Consider the following 19,530-nt stretch of genomic DNA (forward strand, 5'->3'; position numbering starts at 1 on the left):
ATTATTTGTATATCTTATTTATTGATACATATGCATAGGTCAAGCTTTGCTCTTAGGTAGCCTTATTTTGGCAATCGGTGAGTAAGAGACACCACTTTCAAAGTCGCCATCCGTCCGATTCAAATCTATGTGTCCTGTTGCCTCGTATCTTTCAGCTCTATTCAAGAAAAATGACTTAATTGCCATTCATTGATCAGGGCGACAGTGGTGCTACGAATGCTGTTTACCTTTCTGGTTCTGGCTCTAATCTGGGGCACGAAGGCGCATTACCATGAGCCTGAGTCCCCAGAGTCTGGTAAATGTGTCCGTCAATTCCACAGAGAGGAATACATCCCGTACTGGTATCCTGATCAAGAAACTCTGGAATACAGCAACGTCGAGCCCCCTCCGCTTGAAATCGAACCGCTTATAATCTCAGGGCCCAGCGGTAACCGCGTCGACCTGGTCTTCTTCTCCGATGGCTGTGAGATTTCGTGTCTTATGTGCCTTATTCTCGTCTAGAAGCCCTCTCGTAGATCTTCTCAAAGAGCGTGAAAAGTTCATCGTGGATGCAATGCGATTGGCGGAGGATGTTTCCAAGAACCAAACTTTCAACACCGTACAGCCAATACTCAATTTCTGGGCCGCGTTTACTCCTAGTCAAGAGGTGGGTGCCCGTATGAAAGGTTTCTTACGTGTCTTTACCCTACTCCTCAGAGTGGTGTTGGTGTAGGTGGAAAGCCTAAGAAGTAATGTGATAGTCGTCTCTCGTTCACAAAGCAGACTAATCAGTTCACAGTACCACATACGGCCTCTATCGCCCCGGAACCGAACTTCGCGGAGTCTATTATGCAAAACCAGAGGTGGCAGGAGCTGCGTGCTCCTCCATGGGAGACCAATGTGATTTCCCGATTTTACTAGGTGAGACAAAATTTCCCATGTCAGAGAAACTTTTACCGATTCAAGTTCCAAGGAAATGATCCATTGTATGGGGGTGAGAAACTGATGGCTGGCCTAGATTCCTGAATCTAATATCTTCTCGATAGGTCTTGGTGGCAGATACACGTCAGTACGAGGTAATCATATCCTCACAAGGAAGCTTATCGTCGTGCAGTGTCATCACGTCATCAATTGCCAACGGACCCTCGATTCTGCGCCACGAACTTGGTCACTCTATCATTCCCGTTGGAGAGGAATATGATGGGGGTGAAGTATACCGCGGTGTAGATGCTTATCACGACTTGAGCCAACCTGTTCCGTGGGCTCATTGGCTTACGTACCCGCAAGAGGATGGCCAGCCTCTTCGCGTTGAACGATCCGTTATGCCTCTTCAAGACTATGCCTGGTCTATGCTCAACACATCAAAGCCCTGGTCAACCGAATTCGTTTCATCAGGAACGTTTTCGCGCCACCTTGTCCGGTTTTCGCTCTCGGGCCTTTTGGAGAGTTCCGACCTCACGGTAGAATTAGATGGTGTTGATCTCGGCTGGGTTCCCAAAGAAGGATTGGGCGTAGATCGATGGCATTACGATGTCTATCGAGACAATGGCTTGGCTGGTGGTACTCATGAGGTCAAGTTTACACTTCTCAATATGGACAGGGAAGGTTTGGCTCAGTTGTGCAACGTGGAAATCTTGGAATTCGGTGACGAAAATGAGTGCGATGATGGTCCCCTTCTCATCAGTGAGAAAAAGATGTTGCTCATACTTGTTGCAGGTTCATCGCGACACCGAATTATTACGGTGTATTCCCAACGTCGGTTCCCTGTCACTGTTCTCAAAGAGTCAAAACTGATGGCTCTCCGTTCCTACAGCTACTCCGTCACGAACAAGACTTCCTACCGCCCTACCAACGAGGACTGTCTCATGCGGCTTGTCACGACTTCTGGCTTCTGCAAAGTCTGCTTGGAAGGCCTCTGGCACGCATTGCTGTCCAAGGTCAGCTTAATCGATAGCGTGACCGAGGGCTGTTCTGGGAAATCCAAGTCACTCAGCGTCGAGTTGATTCCTTTGGCCCAATTCAGACAAGTGCCGATTGGATCGACCGAAAGCTATACTATCACTTGGTCCAGGGACGGAGAGGTCATCCAAGAATTCACCAATAAAACAACTCTTATTGTGGACGACGACGCCGGCGTGACTTATATCGTGACAGCGAAATACTCTACTACAGAAGTGATAGTGGACAAGGAAGGCCATCTGGTCGATAGTATGGAATATATGGTTACAGACACATGTGCACACTGATATCCTTATCAAAATTTCCCAGAATTGCTTGCAAATTTTTGTATGGCTCGCGAAGATGTCGATGTTTGATTTCCAAATGAATTGCATGATGGGGTAAAAATACTGTGCTGTAGGGTATTCCAATAAAACCAACTTGAAAGAAAGTAAACTGTCCACACAGTAAGCGCACTAGGATACGAACTGTATGGTAAGGTCAAAAGCAAATATGAATACATGGGGATAAAAGCACAAAAATAGTGGATGCGGAACGCGCTGACATGCGCCATCGAACGACAGTGGCCATGATTGTGTGGCAATCGATAGCAAGGAGGACGAGTTAAACGCCTGAGGAGTAAGTGCTCACAGCAATACAGAACGAGGAGACAAGCGAAACAAACACAGAGACAATGAAGAGAGAACATCCATACGCTGTATGATAAGATATGAAAAGGATCACATAACAACGCACTTGCAGCATCCTCCTGCATCCTCTTCTTCAAGACGAGGTTCCTGGACCTCAAGCTTCGCCGCACCGGCAGAAACTGGTTGTAGTTTTGCGGTGGTATTTGGCGCGTAATGTGAAAATGGTACAGGCGATGCCGGAGGCTGCATCCGAACCGGGAGAGGTGTCCGGTCATGATTCGTAGATATTGGAGGTGGTTGCGGACGTTGTTGCATCGGTTCCCCATCGTACACCACATCCTCTACAGTTAGGCGGTCGATATTGGGCCGTCCGAACTCATCCATAAGGACGTCATCAGGATTACCGTCCAATGGTGGACGGTATTTGGAGTGGTCATATCCAAATGTTCCAGGGGCCTATCAAAGAAGGTAAACCCAAAAGCTAGCGGTGTATGTGGAAGAATACTTGCAGGTGCGATGACCTTTTCTGTTGGTCTGGGCTTGGGACTGCCGTCTGCCTGCTCATAATGACCATCAAGGCCTTTCTTTCTAGCAACTACTGGTAGAACCACCTAGGGCAGCGGTACATCAGTGGATATTACGATCCGATGTATCGTAGGCTCACGTCATCCCAATTACCTTCCCGAGGTACAGGTTCCGTCCACGTAGGTATGGCGTCTCGCATATCATCGTTCGGTGTCGGATAATGACCAACGCTGCGCCTCTTTGCCTCCTCGTCTCGTTCTTTCTTTAAAGCCTCATTCTTGGCACGTGTAACTTTGGATATTGTCGTCCTCGACTTTGATGTAGCAGAAAGAGAAGCGGGTGAGGCACCACGTTTTTGTTGCAATGTAGGAGAGGCAGTTTTAGTCTGTGTACGGCTAGGTGGTGTGTATGAAGTCGATGCAAAAGGCGGCTCGCTAGATCCCCTTACTATCTGCGTAGGTGTGGCCAATCGAGAGTGCTCAGACATCTGATGTGTAGGCGTAGGTATTCGAGATGGTTGTTGGCGAGAAGACGGTCGATGAGAAGTAGGCGTAGCGCTCCGCGATCCACGCGTGGCAGTAGGTCCGGGAGTGGAAGTGGACCAAGCATCAGATACGCCATTGTGATTGGAATATGGCGTGTAATAGTCTGATGAATTCCCAGCGTCCGAAGCTTCTCCATCCAAGTCAGTCAATGGATGCTCATCCATTACCTGAGTAACGCCTGCAACACCATCCTCTTCCATGTGAAAGCTCCCCCTCCGTTCAGTAGCGCCGACGCTGTCCGCTCTCCTTCGTCTTCGTCTACCTTCCTCCAGGGCATTTGTTAAAGCATTTGGAGCCTCCGTTTTCGTTCTAAGGGAATGACCAAAGTTGGCGATTTCCAGCATCTCTTGGCGCCGGCCTACCCTTAGCTCACCAACACCGCCGTTCCGTGACACATCTCCCCGATACCAATGTTCAAACGGATGCTCTTCGGAATCCATGGAGGGTCGTGGAGGGTCATCGAGTAGCACTCGGAAACTTTCCTGAGATTGATACGCGTCGAGAGAGGTTGGTGACTCTGGCTTGAAAGGAGGTGGCTCGTTGAGAAGAACCGGTTGCTGACGACTTGTCTCGGATATAGTCGAACGCGAAGCAGCTGCCGGTTGTTCATGCACTATCCACAGGTCAGGGTCAATAGTGGTCGATTGCGGGGAGCCATAGGGACTGCTGCTGTTTCCAGGGACGGCATAGTTATGACTTGAGGTGCTACCAGCTCTACTTCGAGTGGGCTTGGGTATGCGAGTTGGTTTGGCTTCGACATGCCGGGGAGACGTCGACCGCAAACTACTGGGCTTCCCATTAAGCCGTCCTTTCTGTGAGTCAGACGAATAGGGCTGCGAATATGTCCTCGAACGAGTTGAGGAAGATTTGGCGGGGGTAACGCGTGAGGACGATGAACCACGGTCCAAGGCCGTACGTGCTTGCTGTTGAAAAGGTCGAGGAAGTGAGGTTGCCGCATTGCTTTGATAAGGATTCAAAGCCGAGTTTTGTCCCCGGTACCCAAATTCACTGCCCGCCGTCGTTTTCGACACGTCCTCCAACGAGGTTATAGAAATCGCTGATATGCGCCGAGCAAGTGTTCGGCTCTCCTTCTCCAGTCCTGATATATCTCATTAGCAGTAGCTTCGAGCAATGGAATGGCGGGTCGAAGAAATTACTTTTTCGCAGCGCCGGTACTACCTCCTCGTCCCAAGACGGACCCGGGCCAGGTAAAGTTGCGGTTTGGGTAAGGGCCATGGTTGGGAAAAATAAAGAAAATTATAGGAATGAAAAGGAAAATCAAGCCAACCAAAAGCTCGACTCCTGGACCAGCAAGCAACAGAAAGGAGGAGAGGAAAACAAAGAATGGCGGTAGATGGTGGTGGTTGCAGAGCTAAAGGATGAAGCACCAGTAAGTACATAAACGATGAATCCCAAAATAAAAATAGATAATTAGTTATTTAATACTTTTTGAGGAAGAACAGGCACAGCCTCATGTCATTGTCAAGAAAATCGTCGAAACTCAATTTCGGTCTGGATGTCCCAGCAATAGTGCGCAAACCTTTAGTAAGATTGTTGGGAGGCTCTCGGTAGCTGGAAAAAAATGATATTGTGAGCATAGCAACTCATATAATCGCATATCATTCGTTTACTCGGACGGCCCGATCCTTCGACGACTTAACTGCGAACACGTAGATAAAGGTCATCGGCCGGGTGCCACTATCCATAAATCATGCTTCACTCTCGTCTACGAAATCTCCAGTAGACGCTCTTTCCGACGAGAGAAAGAAAGGGTCAGAAGGAAGCAACCCTCAGTAACCGAAAGCTCACAAGGATTTCGTCATTCCATCAACCGCAAGACGATAAGTTCCAAATTTGATTCTTGATAGCACAGCCAGTGATGAGTATCATTCAAGGTATAATAAAAATATGAAGACACACGAGCTACTTTCACCGCCCGTTTCACTTGCTGTACACTCTCGTCCGCGGCGTCCTTAATGACATACTTGAGGCTCTCTTTCGGACCAAAGGTGAAATGGACCGTAGTGCGGTCGGTAAAGCGGTCCAACGCGGATAGAAGGGCAACCCGTGACGTCGCAATCCCGTTCTTTATCATAATGCGGGGTCCCAATTGTCCATCGGTAACGGCATCCAATGTAATAATCGGTCCGCCATCGTCTCGAGACAAGACTTACATGAGATGGAAGAAGTGAACTGTCGTCCCAGTTTGGGAAGACAGACTATGAAGTCCGCAATACTGAGGGAGAGATCACCAACTACGTCAAAGCTTTGACGCTTACTAGAATCTCCATTTGAACTTCTTCATTGTTCCGCCTGCTGATCCTGGTGTCAGGAACTTGATGCGTTGTCTGGGACTATTCGCATTGTAATCCTCTAAATTTTTGCTGGAGTCTGCAGAGAGTCGTGAACCATAGCAGTTGCTGATGGCTATCCCTTTGTCACACTCGCTCGAAAGCAAGTGGCCTAGTAATCAGAAACGGGTGGTCTGTCAGATCTACCAGACACCATTCACCGCTAAACTGCCAAGAAAGGTTGTCGATTTTGCCAAATGGTAAAGACGTTCCGTGGCTCAGTTGCGTGCGCCTGACAAGCTCATTGGAACGTTCAGTTGGGTTGACGGTCAATGCAGTGGAAAAAGACACTGCGAGCATTACCGAGCAAAGGACCGACGTGTTACGCATCTTGGATAAAGACGAGGACAGAATTTTGATGTACAAGTGGTTTGGACAACAGGGAGTACTGGAAAATCGATCCGTGTTGGACAACTTTTATATCCACCAGAGTTTATTTTGAATTCTGAAACTATGTTCACTTGAGTAGTGTGGGTGTTGGCGTTGGTGGAGTTCTTCTACCAGCTCCCCCTTTTTCTCACAAATCGATGTCAGCCCATCGCTTACCTGTAGCGCCTGCCGTGGAATCCGAACCCGGAGGAGGTATACGTAAGCACTGGATCCTAAATGAAGACTTAGAAGACTTGTTGGTGGTGAACTAATAGACGTTTTTGGTACTCGACAAGGAACATCAACGGGCGTGTGGTACTCGCTATATGCACTTCGATGTATGTATTAGATTATCTGCAAGAAACGAACTGCGTAAATTGATGCATGGAATTTCAGTGAAAATGGCTTGCTTAACGGTCTTTACCACAATTAAAGTAAGCCTGGACAATTCTTTCCGTCACAGACGACTACAGATGCGACTGGCATTATTCCTTGTGGAAGCGCGTCGACCGACATGCTAGGGATGAGACTCAGATTCGATCTAGCGTAGGTAAAGCTCTCTGGCCGGAATTCCTGCCGCAAGCCACGGAGGCGGTACAGCGTATACTAGTGCGCGACTAGGTCCGGCGCGTCCACCCTTCGCGAGCCATGTGGTGTTGATGCTAGAATGCGGACCAGGCATCAAAGATATGAGAAGGTCTTATGATCCACTCCCGCCGCGTGATTAAAAAGCTGAATGTGCTGTCCGATGTTGATGAGAAGCTGGAATGTGATGGAGAGAATTATGAACAATCTCAGCCAGAAAGCGACCTTGAATCCAGAGCAACCCCATTGACGGTCTTCCGCTTTTCCATGATTCCAAGGGAATCCAGAGCAGAAGATGAAAACCAAAGTAAGGAAGTTCTTCCAAGGAATAATTCTTTGAACTTGATAGCGCCTCAAGTAAGGCCGTTAATAGTTCCGTCCAGCCGAAAATTCCATGACGATTTCGGGTGGTAGCGAGGAAATCCTACGTGGACATCCAGCCCTAAAGCGCCATGTGCTTCGAAATTATGATACAGAAAGGGTGCTACTCGGAGTAGTCCTTTGCAAGTTCACAAGCGTTCCAAGTACATGTATAAAGCATTTGCAGGGGACCCAAAGTGCCCATGGTTAAGGAGCGGGAGGTTTCCGCGAGTATGCGAGCGTTGTCACCTTCTGAGGCTTCGATGTTACTGGGGAATAGACATGAAAGCGACAGGTTGGCAGAAAATGCAAGGTCGTCGTCTCCGTGAAGCGGGTAGATGGCCTAGATTTTTTTCCTGTTGTCGCCGAAACCCGGGGACCTATCATGAGCATGATGAACAAGGAATGATTAAAAAATTCGACATACGTGAGAAGCAATAAAAGGATGCAATATAATTAATGTTGTATGATGCTGGCATATCAGACCTTAGTTGGTGGATGACAAGAGAGGAAGGTGATGACCAAATATGGGCACCGGCTCGGGCCCTCGACTGAATTTTCCAAGACCAACATCAAAGATTTTGGTGCACCCCCATGAGGTATTCCATGATGGTAGTTGAAAAGCCCGCGACAAGCTTTTGGCTTCTCAACTCCCAAAGTTTGTTACGTTCCCCATCCCCGCCAGTCACTTGCTCGAACTATGGGCCATATTCCTCAGGAGCTCATTGACGAAGTCATCGGCTTCGTGCGAGACGATGTACCTACCCTAAAGACATGCGCTCTCGTTTCTCGTGCCTTTTTCCCTTCCAGCCGCAAACAGACATTTTCTCGAGTCATCCTGGCTCAAAAGAACTACCCCAGCAGTACCCATTCATTATCTCGAGGAATAACGTATACCTGCGAAAATTTCTATTCCCTTCTGTGCAGCGCCCCCTACATTTCATTCTTTGTCGTCTCACTCCGAATGGTGCACTTCCAAGCTGAATACGGAAGATGTGTTCGGGGAATCTATCATGAGGACGTACTGCCATGCATCCTTGACTCTCTGCAGAATTTGCGACGCATCACCGTCGGTGCCGACGACAGCAAGGTATCATGGCGCTTGCTACCATCGGCCTTCAAGGAGGCTTTATTTCGGTCGTTTTCCCTTCCCAGTCTTCAATGTATTGACATTGATCAACTGGAAGACATTGACCGGCCATGGAGTTTGATGGCCCATCTTGCTGGATCACCATCTTTGAAGCGGCTTTCCCTGAATTGGATCGAGTATTCACGCCCTTCCCATTCTGATGGTCAGGCTGATGCAGATGTACGGGATGCCGTCATACGTCCACGTCTCGAAGCGTTGGAGTTATCAGGATATGATTGTCCAGTCAGCGCAATGTATCTGGCAGGTCCGGATTCTCTATTCAACACCCATCATCTCCGCGAGCTTTCGGTCGGCTTTACGGGGAAAGATTTGGAGAGACAGCGTTCTTTGGTGCAAGCCATCATTGATCAAGCTTCGAATACTCTGGAACGCCTAGAATATCGACAACTCTTTGGTATGTCCCCCATTATGTTGTGTGGGACAATGAACTAATGGATAATCAGAATGGGAATCGTCACTGAGCCAAGAGCCCATTCTCAGGACAGAACACCTCGTTCGTCTGCGATCGCTGTACCTCATCGTTGATTTCGTACCGCCTCCCGCTATGATACCGTTGACGCGTACATTGGAGGAGCTGAAACTGCTGGTGCTTTTACGAGACGATCACGTACCGCCGTGTCATGAATGGTCATCATTGGATGAACACATTGGCCGTCGCCGCGACATGCCATCGCTTCGTAGCGTGCATCTTAAGCTGCACAGTCAATACGGACATAATTGTTATAGCTTCTTGTGCACAGGTGCCAAAGGGGGTGAATCTCTGAAGAGTTCACTTAAAGAAGTCGAAACATCGCTGCCTATATTACATGTCCGAGGTATTTTGAGCGTGGAGGCAATTCAAGGTATGGAATTCTTCTCTTCGGCATTTTTCCCAATTCATTTACCCTTTTGTGCAGTGCGTCGAGTATGGAGTGGAGAGTTTAACTAGCACAAGTGATACATACACAGCAATGGTGACAAACTTGAAGATCGTAAGTCGTCCATCCATCAATTGAGCGTTAGCCTGATCCGGCTGGTCTCCCGGTTGTATTGGATATCTCTGTAGTAGAAGAGATGTCATGAAGCGTGATCACTATGCAGATAGAAATGTGGAGGCTTGAGTAACGCGTCGATTATCCAGTACGACCGTCGCATCCGACATCAAGAGCAACCTTGAGCACTTTGTAATTGCTGATGGCGTCTCACGCACAGTCTTAATATAACCCTCAACGAAAACATACCGAGGCCAGGCCTGTGTATCAAGTTAGGTAAAGAGCGAACGCGAAAACATCTCTGGAGGCCTTTTCTCCTCCGATCGCGGCGAAACAATGATACTCGTGGCTTTCTTGAGTGCAGAACGCCGTTCTGTATCCTCCGCGGCTTGACAGCCACCTACTCTACGAACGACCGATAGATAATCGATGGGGCACGGCGGCGTATGTATGCGGACACTATCAGAAATTGGCCGTTTAGGGCCCGATGACGCCTAGCATTTACGGGAAAACCTTTGGCATACTAATTCCAGGCTACCTCTTTGTTGTAGCGGAAGTTGTGCACCAGTTGTCAGAGTGCACAGCAGGCCGGCTACGAAATTACACCGAAATGAATGTAGATCCGACTGAGAATGTGAGATGGTAGAACTTGAAATGTGCAATGATGAATGTACAGTCGCCTCCCTCATAACCCATACTCTCCCATAACCCATAGGATGGTCCGTCTACCAAAGTGCGGATTTCCCTCAGATTACTCCCTCATAACCCATAGCGCCGAATGGGAACGGAGGGGGTATGGGTTATAAGGGAGGTGACTGTAGTTCGAAAGAGGGAGAAACCGTCTAAGATATATGCTTGACCCTGCAAGGCTGATGCATTAATGTAAGAGAATCACCGGCTTCGAATAGTCCACGTCATGCTCAGTCCGGCCTTCTTGTAGGGCTCAAAAACTTCCAACATCTGCTGTCTTCGATCTTTCATCTGATAGGTAGAGAGTCGCGCCGTTACGATGGTAATCGAGAAACAATTGAGCCTGGCTACTCCGAGTTTCTCCCACCTTGTATGACGGCAATCAAGGAGTCTCTTCACACTAGCCATTTGACGCAGCTGTACGGAAATTTGCAGGTCAGCGACTGCCGTAAGGTTTTGTCTCTTAGGCTTGCCGGTAAGATAGTCAAGCACAGTGGATGGAAGAGGGTGTAACGGCCCGTGGTAATCTCGGTTTTCGATGCGCAAAACTTGGAGCGACGGAACGAGGGGAAGTACACCAAGAAGAAAGCCGTGTTTATCGGCGTCTGCGGCCATGATAATCAGTTTGGTCAAGGAGCACGCTGATCGCCTGAAAAAAGGCATGAAGGCATCTGTATCGGGCCATGATGGGGTCGCCCGAATAATGAGCTCATTGATTGAGGGGAGCGTCACATAATCGATGAATTGGTTGACCATCACACTGGAGGTGTACTGGAAATGGACACTAACTAGACTGTCCAATCGACGAGGGTCACGTCGACCGGGCTGAGGAAGGTCACTCTGTTTCACCACTCCCAGCTGCAATTCCTCGAGGACTGCCGCGTTCTCTACGAGATAAAAGAGATCGCTCAGCGTAGCTGTCTCCAGTTTTACCGTAATGATATCTTGCACCGGTAAAGAGACGACGGCACTGGCGTCGTCGATGTCCAGATGACGAAGTCGAGGAATTTTGGCATAAAGATTTCGCCTCCAGCTGATGGTGGCGGTATTGATACGATAGGAGCGAAGCGAAAGTGACTCTAGCATTGGAGCATCTGGTATATCCTGATCTACTGCCCTTTGGACAGGATCATGGCAGTCGGGATCGAAATTTATTCTGCCGGAGAAAGATTTGCATCGATGTAGTTGGGCGAAAATAGTATTGAACATAGTAATTTGATAGTCGTGTCGATGGCTAGTCTCCACGAATCGGAAGCCGATACTGAGCGGCAGGCGGCCTGACGATGATACCCATCCCTTAATCGCTGAAAACCTGGATTCAAAATATTCCTCCGTAAAGCCATACCAGCGTACGCAATCCACGGACAGAGCTGCCCAAATCCTAGGTGTTGATAATGCCACGTCTCGCCACCTCGTACATACCGCCAGGAGTCGTAAACGACTCATCCGGAAGACAGCACCATCATTATCAAAATCTGGATATCCTGCGCAATGAGCGAGAAATATTTCTCCCAGGAGCTCCGCCGGTAGAGACCGCATGGGACTTGCCCGGAGGAGTGTACGGTGGTCGGCGACAGTCTTGACAATTTGTGCTTCACGCTGGTTAACGACCAGAAGCTGCTGTTCCAGATCAACCTTCTGCGCTCGAAGCTGCTCCAGAAGCTTTTCCTGTTCAGACAAAGACTTTTGGACCACAACAGAGTCGTGTTCATTTGGGGCATAGTTCGTTCCCAGAACATTGGAAACGGAAATAAGTGACATTCTGTACGCTGTGTTAGTTAGTTTTGAATCGTTTGCTAAATTGCAGACACACGGGTAAGAGGACCGGTCTTGGTTTGCACAATTTTTGGTGAGTGCTTCGTGAAGAGTTGGAAGTGGCAGTCACGGTGGTGGCAGTGTTCGTTCCTGGCACTACCGGCCCGCCGGCATTTACCGAAAGGTTTGAGTGTTATGACCAGTCACTCCCTTTCTCTCCCTCAGGCGATACTTAGCTTATCAAGTGCAAACTACAAGCTGCTGGTACTCTATAAGTTCTAGGGGAGATTAGTACCTTTCAAACGGAGTCCACCTTAACCACTATGATTTGCTATCGCCTTCGCTAGCTTCTCCTTGGACTCTCCATTCCTCACCCTTTTTTATTACTAGTAACACCAATAGCCCACTGAGCAAAAGAATGATGGCAAAGATGGTATACATCCAGCCTGTGTGTATCGCAGGAATGAGGGGAAGTAGGTAAACGACGTATCAGTCTCCATTTCAAATAACCCAAGAAAACGCACCATCGCCAAGCTTATCCTGTAATTGTTGTTGCAAGTCAGTAAGGAAAAAATGTCGCAAGAACGCTCGACAGACCTGTACTGGTACTGCGATCTCCGTACCGATAAACGCCGCCATTCCACGGAAGGAGCTGTTTAGGGAAACAGCACTGGAAGATCGACCCACATTTGCATCCACGATATACGCCAATTCGCTAGCATAAGCGGAGCTATTACGAAGCGAATGGTCACAAAGACAAAAATTTGCATTGTGGGGCGCTAACTTACATCGCAAAGAATCCAGAAACAAACAGCATAACGCATATCGCAGCAACATGTACATGCTGTTGACATACCCAAGCAAGCCCTACGACGGACATAGGGAAGAGCCAGATGCTATATATCGTGCTCTTCAAGCGCATCTGATTAAAGCAGGAGTGAGAAGGTAAGGAGAGGAGGCAAAGGGCGCGGACCTCTGGGTGACTTCTTCCTTCATTCTTTCTTTTGAGTCTTGCTAGCTCACGGTCCGAGAAACGACCTCCTAGTATGCTCCCAGCCATTGATCCTTATGACAACAAGCAATGACATTAGTTTCGGTGGTGCGAAGCGAACGAAGAGAAACAATCTGCAGACCCAGTCCGAACGACAACAAAATAAATCCTATCGTCAGTGCGTCATAACCGTAAGCACTTCCAAGAGTTCGAGATGTTGTGTATACCACTATGAAGCAGTATGAAAATAGTATACCTGTAGAAAAGAGTAGTATTACTATGTATTCGCAGTCAACAAAATACCACCTACCTGAGGAGAGTAGCATGAGGATATTATTCCGCCGTCGAAGAACGAGCCATAACGGATGGACCGGGTTGACATCCCTCAAAGAGAGCTTTATTGTTGGTAGGGTTTCCAGGGTCGAGGCTCCGACTTCAGAGATAGGCTCTTGTTTTTCTAGATCAGCATCTGTCTTGATATTTTCGTCCTCCGCCGTATCCTTGGGTTTCTCCAGAGTTTCGGCCTCCTTGGCCCGCAGCTTCTCCTCCTTTTTCATTTGCTGCGCCTGCTCCTTCAAATGCCGTTTCAAAATATTTTGGTATACGTAACTTCGCTCCTTCCTGTACGTGTCTTTGAAAAAGAACAAAAAGCACAGAAAAATAGTCCCGGCAAGGATGGCCAGGAACCAGAAGGGGGCTCGCCAATTAAATCCGGTAGTGAGAACTCCTCCAAATACAGGTCCTAGAGATGGGCCGAGAAGAGGAGAAATATAGTATATACCCATCTGTGCGGCAGGGATAAGCCTTTGAGCAGTCCTATACGAGAGCACTGACCTTTCTGCCTCTTTCTTCCGGATCGAAGATGTCTGCAAGACTAGCCGCACCGATAGTCATCACAGCGCTTGAGCTGGACATAATGAGAACAGAATACAGGTGGATAAATTACAATACGCACCCTAAAGCTTGTAGACATCGCATCCCTATTACCCTAGGGAAGAGAAGCACATGATAAACAAATATATCTGGAGAAAGAGTTGGAGCGGAGTCTTACAGGTCTATCGTCTTGCTCGTGGCAACAATGATTGATCCGACAATAAAAATCAGGAGCGATATCAAGTAGACGAACTGGCGTAATTTATCAGTCAAAACAAAGTGCCCAAACTTCTTGCATTCGATGTACCCGGCGGCCTTTCACTTCACTGATAGAACTCCAAAGCAAGGGTGTGACTCCTTGCAAGGCGATGAACAGTGAAACGCTCAAGCTAATTTGCCCACTTGTGGCAGGGAGGTCCCTTTCCATATCCTCGATCGCGGCTACAAAGCTCGTTAGTCCCTACAGCAAGCCATACATTTTCTAGGCAACCTCACGATTTTGTATGTTGGCGCCGAATCCGGCAATCATCGATCCTGAAGCAATTACGCCCAAGACAAAATTCTAAGGCGCGACGATCGTAGTAAGCGGAGGCTGGCACGCGACCGTGAGATTGCCTTACCTTGCGCATGGGTGACCACTTTCGGGGATCGTCTTGGACCGGAAGATGCTCGATATCCGAGACGGCCTCTTCAATTACAGATGGAACGGTCTGGTGGTCATTTTCTGCATTGCTGGATTGGCGTACATCTGTCATTGAGTTCAAGGCCACTGTGGCGGGCGTCGAGGTACCGGAACTCGTCATCGTCGGGTAAAATGGTGAGGGGTTTGTTCAAGATCCTGGATGCGCACGGCAAGGAAAAAATGGGGAATAATATGATTTGTTCATACCGCGGGCCAGTAAAGTAGTTTGCAACACGTCTCTCGTCCGACGATGACCGAGATATGGCATGAAGCTTAAAGCCGAAGATCTTGCCTCATGTGAATTCGCTTCAAAAAATTGCCGGCTTCGAAAAAGTTTAGGAGAAATTTTATGACACATACGTTACATTACGCGAAACATTTGCTCCCAGCGGGGCACTCTTAGCGATAAATGTTCTGTGACGAACATTCTGGCTCAATAACGGAAGGCAGCATCAAATCCCTGGACCCCTGTGCATATTGATTGGTAACGAATACTGAGCAACGAACGTCGACATCAATGAGATAAATCCAAGCCTTGGGTCATTTCTTGAATGTGTGAGACTGATTTCCACTCTTGACCTCACTATGTCCTTTAGGTGGGGCTGGGAAATCGCCATAGAAATAGGATGCGTCGCCTGTTTCTTTCTGTGAGATTCCGAGATAATATGACGCAATAAAAGCACCACCTTTCCTTTGCTTGCCCTTCTTTTTCACCTTATTATCTCCGTGGATAGCCGGTACTTGGTCAAGTACGTTTGGCACAGACGAAAAGTCGAACGGCTCCGGATCTTGGGAGGCGTTTTCATCGTCTCTAGATTTCGACTTCTTGGAAGAAGTCACCTCCGTTCCTGAAGTGCCGTCATCCGGATCGGTAGGGGCAACTCGTTTACGCTTTTTCTGCCTAGCCTGACCAACCACGACAAGTGTATCTTCAATTGGTTCCCGTGGCTGCCTTTGAGGTGCCGGGATAAACGGTATCTCCGCTTGCATCTCTACCGTACCGCCGTCTTCAGCGGTTTCGTCAACTTGCATGGGGATAACATGTTCTTGAGGTTCGATGCTGACACGCTAAACACAGGATGATATATCAATGTCGACACAGCATGAAAACGGACGTAAAGAAACCTTGGGTACAAATGGCGCGATGGACAGAGTACTATGTATCCGGGTAACCAGTTCCCGGAATCGACTCATATCGCTGCTGTAGTTCGTGTCCGATTTCTATTGAGTCAGGTGAGTACTAAAGTTACAAAATTATTTCTTGGACCCTTACGCGAGCCATTGTTCCGAAAAGTGCACTTTGCGAGGTTGTGATACCTGAATGATTCCGGGGGGATGACAACTGGACAAACAGTGTAGGAAGGGCAGTTCCGAAGAGTGACGACTTCGACGTTATACTTGATGAAGTAGCTATGAATGGCAGATTTTAGGCAAGAAGAATGCTTAGGGTCTGAGAGTACTGACAACCAGACCATAGAGTAGAAGACTGCAGCGCCTGTGTTTTTAGAACTGGACTTTCGTCGACGTGCTCAACCTCGGTAGGCTCTGGTTGCTGCTCGGGAATACTTGATGTGCTGGAAGAACGTGAAAGATAGACTTTGACAGCATCACGGATCGTGTCTAGCAATTCCTTCGCTCGTCTTTTCATTAAAGGCGGAGGGGAATGAAAAACTCTCAATAACGCAGCCATATCAGCCGGAGGACTTTCTGCCAGTTGAAATAGGAAATGATTGGGCAAAAGGTATCTGGAAGAATTTGAGGTCAGAATAACAGGAAACTAACATGAATATGTGGCATCAGCGAACCTGGTACTTTCATCCTCCTCTCGAGCAACTTTGTCCCGCCATGCATGGATAGTCTTGTATATCTGTTTTTGAAGTGCATCGACGTCCGAATTTGGCGCCGAAGCAAGAAGAGCACCCTTATTCCATTTACGAGCCAAGGTATCCCACCCAGTACTACCAGTCCCTTCAGCGGCGTCATACAGCTCTTTTTCGTACACTTTGAGAGCGGTATCTTGTGATCTGGCAAGGACCTCACGAAGGATGGAGTCACTGGACACTGGGGAAGATGATGGGCCGCCTTCCAGAGATTGAGAGCGAACTTGGGATTCACCACGATCCAACAACGCGTTCCGAAGATTATCGTATATGAACAAGAGGAAGTGAGTATCAGAGCGAGCATATTTCAGCATCTCTTCAGGAAGAGGCCTAAGGTGAAGCTGTCAGATTCAATATATCTAAGCACGAACTCCATACCTTATGCGCCAGTCGGCTAATTGGTACCGCTTGTCTGGAAGGAAGTCACAGTACATCTCAAGTAGATTTGCAAGACCATGCTTGGGGAAGGCTGGCCAACATCAGCTTTGTTAGCACTGAACACGAATTGTTTTGACGTACACAAAATCTGAGAAGCGTGATACGTATCGAAAAGGTTCACGATATATAAATTTAGATCTTGTTGTAACCATATGATGTCGCTTTCAGCGCCGTGGAATACCTGAAGGTAGGGGTTGATCACAGGTCATGACAGGAACGATCTACTGACCTTGATGATGCTTGGGTCCGCAAAAACTTCATTGAGGATTTCCAGTTCGTCTCGAAGGGAAAGAACGTCTATTATCCAGTCCTCCTCTCGCGTACTAATCTGCATCAGGCATAGAAATCCTGCATAAGTACGATAACTGTGGTGTTCTAGGTCGACTGCTATTTCTGTCACTTGACGGAGCTTGCCCAGCATGGTTTGCAGCTCCTCCAGTGCGGAAACCCAGCTGAAAGAGGTGGTATCGAAGGGCTTGGGCTGTATTGGAGGCGCTTGATGGAACATATGTGGTGGGTACGACAGGTGGGTGATTTCATATCGATAAGGATGAGTGGATCTACGAAATTGCTAAGAAGAGAACATGTGGGAATGGAATACAGAACACACAATGTATTGATGCTGTCAGATGCATCGCTATCCTGGTCGAGAAATTTGTACCCCAGGGGAACTCGCGCGTGGTACTTGTGTTTCAAACGAGGATACCAAGGCGTGTTGGTATTATCGACAAGGACCTTGAATTTGAGCTGAGGCTTAGCCAGAGCGGCAGCGTGTTGGATGACAGGTGCAGGTCGACCGGATGGTTTCTTCTTCTGTTAAGGATATCGTGAAGGTAAGGAAAAACTACAATTGGGGAGAATGTAAACCTTGATGGAGGGAAGGTCGACAAGGGCATTCATTGCAATGGCAGGAGGCTTCGTCTTGCCCTGATACTCATCCAGCGAGATGTCCTAACAGGATGTCAGTGTGCAACCATACAAACATACGTGACGCGAACTCACGACACGCTCTAGCAGCTGGTCCATACGGTCAACGACAAGCGTCTCAAAGCTATCTAGAATATCATCTTCACTCCGCACTTTTCCTTTTCCTTTGTCCTTTCCTGAAGTATGAACAGTTGCCGCTAGCTCGAGGAGCTGATTCGTCAAGAATAAGACTTTGGAGGAGAATGCATCTAGGTCTTTTGCAAAAGTAGGGTCCATTGATTTGTGAAAAGCGATATCTGGAGGTAGAAGAGCGGCATTTCTCGTAGCCTTCAAAGCGGCACGGGGAATATTCATGTTCAGCTCCTCGAAATTTGGTGCCATGTCGGTTAGCTTTATTTGCAGGAAAGATGAATTAGAGGGAAAAAGAGGTCGTTCCGTTTGAATGGCAAATCGAAGGACCAAGTCCGTATCGAGCCCGAGCGTTGAGCGCGAGCCAGAAATTTGCTGTCATGCGACGAGCACGAGTCACATTCGTAACAAACGTGACTGACGTGACACCTGCCCGATCTGGCCGTGTCCAGACGGCCGCAGCATCTTTTCCTTGATTACTTACTACGACATGTCGAGGAGAACCTCCTCAGTCCAAGATATCGACGACTACCCTTCGCTTCTCTGGATAGTGTGCGTCGCACTATCCCACTCGGCGGCATTTTTGTAAATGATTTCTGGCAGCGTCCCTTCTGTTGTTCTCGCGTCAGCATATTTTGCGCGCAAATGGTACCTAGCTCGTAAGCTCAAGGTTCACGGCATTGGGAAAGGGGGTTCGTACTCTGGGCTACTACGTGTTTGCCACGACCGATCATTTCTTACTAGCACCGGGATTCCAGACTGGTGTACGACGTGTCCGTGTGACGCCAGACATCGCCACACGGATACAGAGAGGAGAAGAAGTGAGTCCCGAGGAAATTGCTGAGTCTATTGCACGCGCGGAACGAGAAGCGGAGAATGGACTTTCATCCACTGTGACTCCTTCGAAAATGACATCTCCGCCGGCAGAACCAGTCAATGAATGGTTACCTGAATCGCTCTCAAGACCCAAAAAGCAAGGAAAGAGAAGGCGAAAGTGACGTGTACACCTGTGAGTGAATATCGTATCAGATCTTGGCAGCGATTGACTGTGAGCAGCCTCCCTCTCTCATCTCTACCCTCTTATCATAACGTTAACAGAGCTATTCTTCTCTTGCTAGTCGGGAGTCGGAAATGTGCATGATACGCAATCTTTGCTGCTGTCGCTGGCATTTTCCCCGTCGACCGGGCACTATAGTGCTCTTGCTCATTAGTACCTAGTACGAATATATATGTTCCTGCGAGTCCCCCGTATCATCTACTGTTGACGGGTATGTAGTAGCACTAGGTATTTCAAAGGCTAGTCACGATGTATAATATTAGTGCTGACGGAAGGCACACAAGTCTTCTCAACGGCAGATTCTTTGTTTGCTTCAAAGTAGTTACGACACACTAATTATCCATCAACTTCCTGGACACTGTCGTTAAATAAGAGTGCTGACCGCTGTATAGCCCTTCCGATAACCGTCTCTCCACATATGTTTGCAAGAATTTCCGGAACAGCCCTTCTGGCGACACTTTCAGGGACTATCTGGCGTTCTATCTTGCTTCCGAGCTTGCGATACCTCAGAAGCTCGGAGACCTGTTCACTTTCTCTGGTGGCGAACATGGGCTGGGGTCTAGACATGCTCATCTCGTGGCACTGCGTGACTTTCCCGGAACTCCTCTCGAAGAGCGACGATATCCAATAAAGGGTACTTGGAATGTATCTGGGCTGAACCATCGTTATTTGCCGGAATGTAGGG

The 19,530-nt window shown here is 48.2% G+C and overlaps 8 protein-coding genes across 8 annotated transcripts; 3 read left to right on the forward strand and 5 right to left on the reverse strand.

The window, feature by feature from the left end:
• Positions 1-271: 271 nt before the first annotated feature.
• BT62DRAFT_981817 (uncharacterized protein) lies at positions 272-2,225 on the forward strand (the record flags this gene model as incomplete). Its single annotated transcript, XM_043189632.1, has 10 exons — positions 272-303; positions 372-463; positions 516-646; positions 697-728; positions 779-900; positions 953-973; positions 1,026-1,044; positions 1,094-1,636; positions 1,696-1,734; positions 1,793-2,225. 10 exons carry the CDS (start codon positions 272-274, stop codon positions 2,223-2,225), a joined length of 1,464 nt encoding a protein of 487 aa, XP_043037724.1.
• Positions 2,226-2,471: 246 nt separating this feature from the next.
• Positions 2,472-5,196, reverse strand: BT62DRAFT_260125 (uncharacterized protein). The gene is made up of 5 exons (XM_043180273.1): positions 5,084-5,196; positions 4,795-5,009; positions 3,232-4,736; positions 3,077-3,178; positions 2,472-3,023 (listed from the first exon to the last, which is right to left on the reverse strand). The coding sequence occupies exons 2-5, from the start codon at positions 4,871-4,873 to the stop codon at positions 2,658-2,660; spliced, it is 2,052 nt and encodes a 683-aa protein (XP_043037725.1). The 5' UTR covers positions 4,874-5,009; positions 5,084-5,196; the 3' UTR covers positions 2,472-2,657.
• Positions 5,197-5,256: 60 nt separating this feature from the next.
• BT62DRAFT_1008430 (uncharacterized protein) lies at positions 5,257-6,318 on the reverse strand (the record flags this gene model as incomplete). Its single annotated transcript, XM_043177442.1, has 5 exons — positions 5,257-5,297; positions 5,358-5,386; positions 5,447-5,497; positions 5,554-5,806; positions 6,150-6,318. 5 exons carry the CDS (start codon positions 6,316-6,318, stop codon positions 5,257-5,259), a joined length of 543 nt encoding a protein of 180 aa, XP_043037726.1.
• A 1,575-nt stretch (positions 6,319-7,893) lies between these two features.
• BT62DRAFT_934407 (uncharacterized protein) lies at positions 7,894-9,688 on the forward strand. The gene is made up of 3 exons (XM_043186722.1): positions 7,894-8,846; positions 8,896-9,294; positions 9,349-9,688. Exons 1-3 carry the CDS (start codon positions 8,003-8,005, stop codon positions 9,378-9,380), a joined length of 1,275 nt encoding a protein of 424 aa, XP_043037727.1. The 5' UTR covers positions 7,894-8,002; the 3' UTR covers positions 9,381-9,688.
• Positions 9,689-10,225: 537 nt separating this feature from the next.
• On the reverse strand, positions 10,226-12,078 carry BT62DRAFT_260410 (uncharacterized protein). Its single transcript, XM_043180274.1, has 2 exons — positions 11,927-12,078; positions 10,226-11,875 (listed from the first exon to the last, which is right to left on the reverse strand). Exon 2 carries the CDS (start codon positions 11,872-11,874, stop codon positions 10,315-10,317), a length of 1,560 nt encoding a protein of 519 aa, XP_043037728.1. The 5' UTR covers position 11,875; positions 11,927-12,078; the 3' UTR covers positions 10,226-10,314.
• A 14-nt stretch (positions 12,079-12,092) lies between these two features.
• Positions 12,093-14,664, reverse strand: BT62DRAFT_934408 (MFS general substrate transporter). Its single transcript, XM_043186723.1, has 13 exons — positions 14,353-14,664; positions 14,228-14,294; positions 14,040-14,173; positions 13,911-13,984; positions 13,815-13,847; positions 13,694-13,766; positions 13,170-13,644; positions 13,002-13,115; positions 12,842-12,933; positions 12,657-12,790; positions 12,466-12,598; positions 12,393-12,408; positions 12,093-12,314 (listed from the first exon to the last, which is right to left on the reverse strand). Exons 1-13 carry the CDS (start codon positions 14,533-14,535, stop codon positions 12,190-12,192), a joined length of 1,653 nt encoding a protein of 550 aa, XP_043037729.1. The 5' UTR covers positions 14,536-14,664; the 3' UTR covers positions 12,093-12,189.
• Positions 14,665-14,767: 103 nt separating this feature from the next.
• On the reverse strand, positions 14,768-18,184 carry BT62DRAFT_934410 (uncharacterized protein). The gene is made up of 12 exons (XM_043186724.1): positions 17,735-18,184; positions 17,600-17,683; positions 17,343-17,545; positions 16,962-17,292; positions 16,814-16,913; positions 16,673-16,763; positions 16,220-16,624; positions 15,879-16,159; positions 15,688-15,824; positions 15,540-15,635; positions 15,101-15,482; positions 14,768-15,049 (listed from the first exon to the last, which is right to left on the reverse strand). The coding sequence occupies exons 1-12, from the start codon at positions 18,038-18,040 to the stop codon at positions 14,955-14,957; spliced, it is 2,511 nt and encodes an 836-aa protein (XP_043037730.1). The 5' UTR covers positions 18,041-18,184; the 3' UTR covers positions 14,768-14,954.
• Positions 18,185-18,267: 83 nt separating this feature from the next.
• On the forward strand, positions 18,268-19,030 carry BT62DRAFT_934411 (uncharacterized protein). Its single transcript, XM_043186725.1, has 4 exons — positions 18,268-18,340; positions 18,392-18,480; positions 18,533-18,836; positions 18,887-19,030. The coding sequence occupies exons 1-3, from the start codon at positions 18,279-18,281 to the stop codon at positions 18,784-18,786; spliced, it is 405 nt and encodes a 134-aa protein (XP_043037731.1). The 5' UTR covers positions 18,268-18,278; the 3' UTR covers positions 18,787-18,836; positions 18,887-19,030.
• Positions 19,031-19,530: the final 500 nt, after the last annotated feature.

This window comes from Guyanagaster necrorhizus (assembly GCF_019112545.1).
Source record: "Guyanagaster necrorhizus MCA 3950 unplaced genomic scaffold BT62scaffold_19, whole genome shotgun sequence".
NCBI classification, from domain to species: domain Eukaryota; kingdom Fungi; phylum Basidiomycota; class Agaricomycetes; order Agaricales; family Physalacriaceae; genus Guyanagaster; species Guyanagaster necrorhizus.